The sequence below is a fragment of the Arachis ipaensis genome, chromosome B6, assembly GCF_059453495.1.
Source record: "Arachis ipaensis isolate K30076 ecotype BB chromosome B6, ASM5945349v1, whole genome shotgun sequence".
NCBI classification, from domain to species: domain Eukaryota; kingdom Viridiplantae; phylum Streptophyta; class Magnoliopsida; order Fabales; family Fabaceae; genus Arachis; species Arachis ipaensis.
This window is the reverse complement of record NC_142441.1, coordinates 30,563,924-30,567,330: the sequence shown is the minus strand read 5'-3', so window position 1 is coordinate 30,567,330 and position 3,407 is coordinate 30,563,924. Positions and strand designations below refer to the sequence as shown.

Below are 3,407 nucleotides of genomic sequence, written 5' to 3'. Positions count from 1 at the left end.
CTAAAACTCAAATCCTCCAATATCTTCATCTTCCATGGCATCAACATCATCATCTTCACCATCATCATCAGAAACATCATTTCTTTCAGCCTCAGGTTCAACACGGCCAACAAAATCTTCATCATCATTCACATGTTCATCTTCTTCCTCTATTAAATTTTGTTGTGGATCCCCAATAAACTCATTCTCACCTCCCTCACCCATGTTGAATTCATTACTATTCATACCTGGAATAGCAAATTCATTACTATTTGGATCATCATTAGTATTGTCATTCGTTGGCAAGTGAGAATGCTCAACACTTTCAGCAATATTTTCATTAACATCCTCAGTTATCCACTCATCATCAGAATGCACTGCATCAAATTCAAGTTCTGGACTTTTTCTAATTTGCTTGCCCTTTAACTTCAAATTATACATCACATACACTAAATCATTCATTTTCTTTTGATGCAATCGATTTCTTCTCTTTGTATGAACCTACAAACATATAGTGCCAATAGTTAATAAAAATATAAAAATTAAAATTAAAATAAATAATGAATAGTTCTAAGGAAGTAAGGAATAAGGAATTACCATTTCAAATGCACTCCAATTACGCTCACAACCAGATGAACTACAAGTTAAGCTTAGCACTCGGATAGCAAACTTCTTTAGTTCTGGACAACTATCTCCATAGAAGTCCCACCACTCAGCAGGTAGCATGGTCTTCCTACTACTCTTTGCAGTTTCATTACCAAAGAGGCCTCTAGCATAATGAAAGTCAGGAAGCTGTAGACCAACCTTTTTCCTTTCTTCCTGGTTAGGAACCAGTTTTTTCAAACAACTATATAGACCAATCTTAATGTCAGCATCATCAACCATGAAATTTGGTTCATAGTGATAATGAGGATTAAGATAATACGCAGCTGCATGCAATGGTCTATGCAATTGACTTTCCCACCTTCCATCAATAATTTCCCATATAGGTTCGTAACTAACAATAACAATGCAAATGAATAAAAATAAGAAAATTAAATAAATAACTGAATATAAGAAGAAAACATGGTAACATGATACATTGATAATCAAATATTAAATCTTTCAATTAGTCAAGACTCAAGATTACCTCTTTTTAACACAACCGAAGTTAGTCTTGATTGTTTCTTTGGCGTTTCTCATGCCTTCAAAGATGAAACCCATGGCTGGTTTTTCATCTGAATCAACCAAGCGAAGGACTGTAATGAGAGGAGCAGCAGCCTTGAGGCATATGACAATATTCTTCCATAGCCTACTATCCAAGGCCATGTTTTGGACTCTTATTCCTTCAGGTGTTGATGCAACCTTAGTTGTCTTCCAATCAGCAGAAGTAAACATAGTCATCAATAGTCCTTTATTATCATGAAGACAACTGAGAGTCAAATAGGCAGTGGCGAATCTTGTGGCACCTGGCCGAACCAAGTCCTTTCCCTTTGTAAAATTCCTCAACATGCTAATGAGCATACTCCGAGAGTAGATAAAAGTGGTGATTTTCCTTTCCTTTTTTATGGTTGTTTCATGCACCTTTAGCTTCTTTTCAAAATCCTCTAATATCAAATCTATGCAGTGTGCAGCACATGGTGTCCAATACAAACTTTTTCTAGTCTCCATCATTCTTTCTCCAGCAGCCTTATAATTAGCAGCATTATCTGTAACAATTTGGACTACATTCTCTTCACCAACAAATTCTACGGCATCTTCTAGCATTTTGACAACTTTATCTGTTGTTTTTGAGATGTCAGAAGTGTCCAATGAATAAAGAAAAACTGTTCCTTTAGGGCTGTTCACCAAGAAATTACAAATACTACGCCTTTTTTTATCAGTCCATCCATCCGACATGATTGAACAACCAGTTCTCTTCCACTCTGCTTTAAATTCAGTAAGCATTTCATCAACATTGTTCACTGCTTTCTTTAATTGGGTTTCTCTTAACTCATGGTAAAAAGGGGGTTTGTAGCCAATTCCATATCTCCCAACCATCTCACAAAACTTTAAAAATTTGGGATTCTTAATAACATTGAAAGGAATAGCACTTGTATGGAAAAATATGGCACATTGTTGATCACATTGTTCCTTTAGATCCTTCTTCATCATTTGATTTATTGTTGATTGAACTTGAGCCCCTTTTCCTTTTGTGACAAAGTTGCGAATATCTTTCCCCTTTTGTTGAGAATTGTCCTTCTCCTTTTCTGTTTGTTCAGGATAATCCTCATCATCACTGAATCTTCTCTTCTTCAATGATGCTTCTTTAGCCTCCACACAGACTTTCAACATCACAGCCTTCACTTCTTCAGGTACTGAAGCACAAGGTTCTGAATCCTCTTTAGTACCGGCAAGATGATGCTTGAATCTATAAATCCCTCCGCTTATAGTCTTTGAGCAATAATTACACTTCACTTTTTTACCATTGCCTTGAACATCAATCCCATGTTTCCATCCTATATCACTTCTATTTCCAGTTGCATTTTTTCTCCTAGAAACAGCAGGTGTAGGTCTAGGAACACTAGGAAGCGAAGACCCTGTCCCTGAACCAACATTCTCAGACATTTTGTATTTTTATCCCTAAAAATCAACAACCCAAACAACAAATTCAGACTCAGATTATCCACTAACTAAATTCAGATTCAGATTATCCACTAACTAAATTCATAACTAACACTAGTTTCAGCTACACTTACAACAATAATGTTTAAAAGATGAAAAATTTTCAGCATCATAAGACTTAATCAATAATCATCATTCCAAATGTAGTACAACAAGCAATACTTTTGTGATTCGGAATAATATACCACCCAGTTATGAGTTAACCCAAAAGTCCATTCTCATTGTCATATGAACCCCCTTTGAGGTCATCAATATGATCAAGCATAAACAAATTAAAACAATGGCAACCAGAGTCAACCACCAATACTCCAATACTCACTTTATCACACAACAGATACATTTTCATTTAAATTAACAATTCAGACTTCAGACTTTCAATTAAACTAACACAGTAAGTCAGATTAGTCAGTAACACTAACTAACAATTCAGACTTGAGAGTTTCAATTCACTAATTCAGACTTCAGAATTTTAGTAAACTAAAGACTAAACATAACTACATAACAGAAGCAGAAAACAAAAGAAAAAAAAAATATATAGCAGAAGCACTATCCACACATTTTAACCATGATTGAAGCATGAAGCATGAAGTACAGATTACAGAAGCAGGCAAGCAGCATCAGTTTTTTTGACACATTAATTTTTTTTTACAGATCAAACACAGATCAGGGCCTTAATAAATTTGCAGAATTGAATAATTGCAACCAAAATTGTTAGCATTTGAATTAGTTTAACAAAATTACCTTGGAGATGGGCAGACTTTATCACTTGAAGCAGATCGGCAGTG

General features: G+C 35.1%; 1 protein-coding gene across 1 annotated transcript; it reads right to left on the bottom strand.

The window, feature by feature from the left end:
• Positions 1 to 2,565, bottom strand: LOC107620063 (uncharacterized). The gene is made up of 4 exons (XM_016322285.2): positions 1,109 to 2,565; positions 577 to 976; positions 228 to 480; positions 1 to 116 (listed from the first exon to the last, which is right to left on the bottom strand). The coding sequence occupies exons 1-4, from the start codon at positions 2,563 to 2,565 to the stop codon at positions 1 to 3; spliced, it is 2,226 nt and encodes a 741-aa protein (XP_016177771.2).
• Between the last annotated feature and the right edge of the window lie 842 nt (positions 2,566 to 3,407).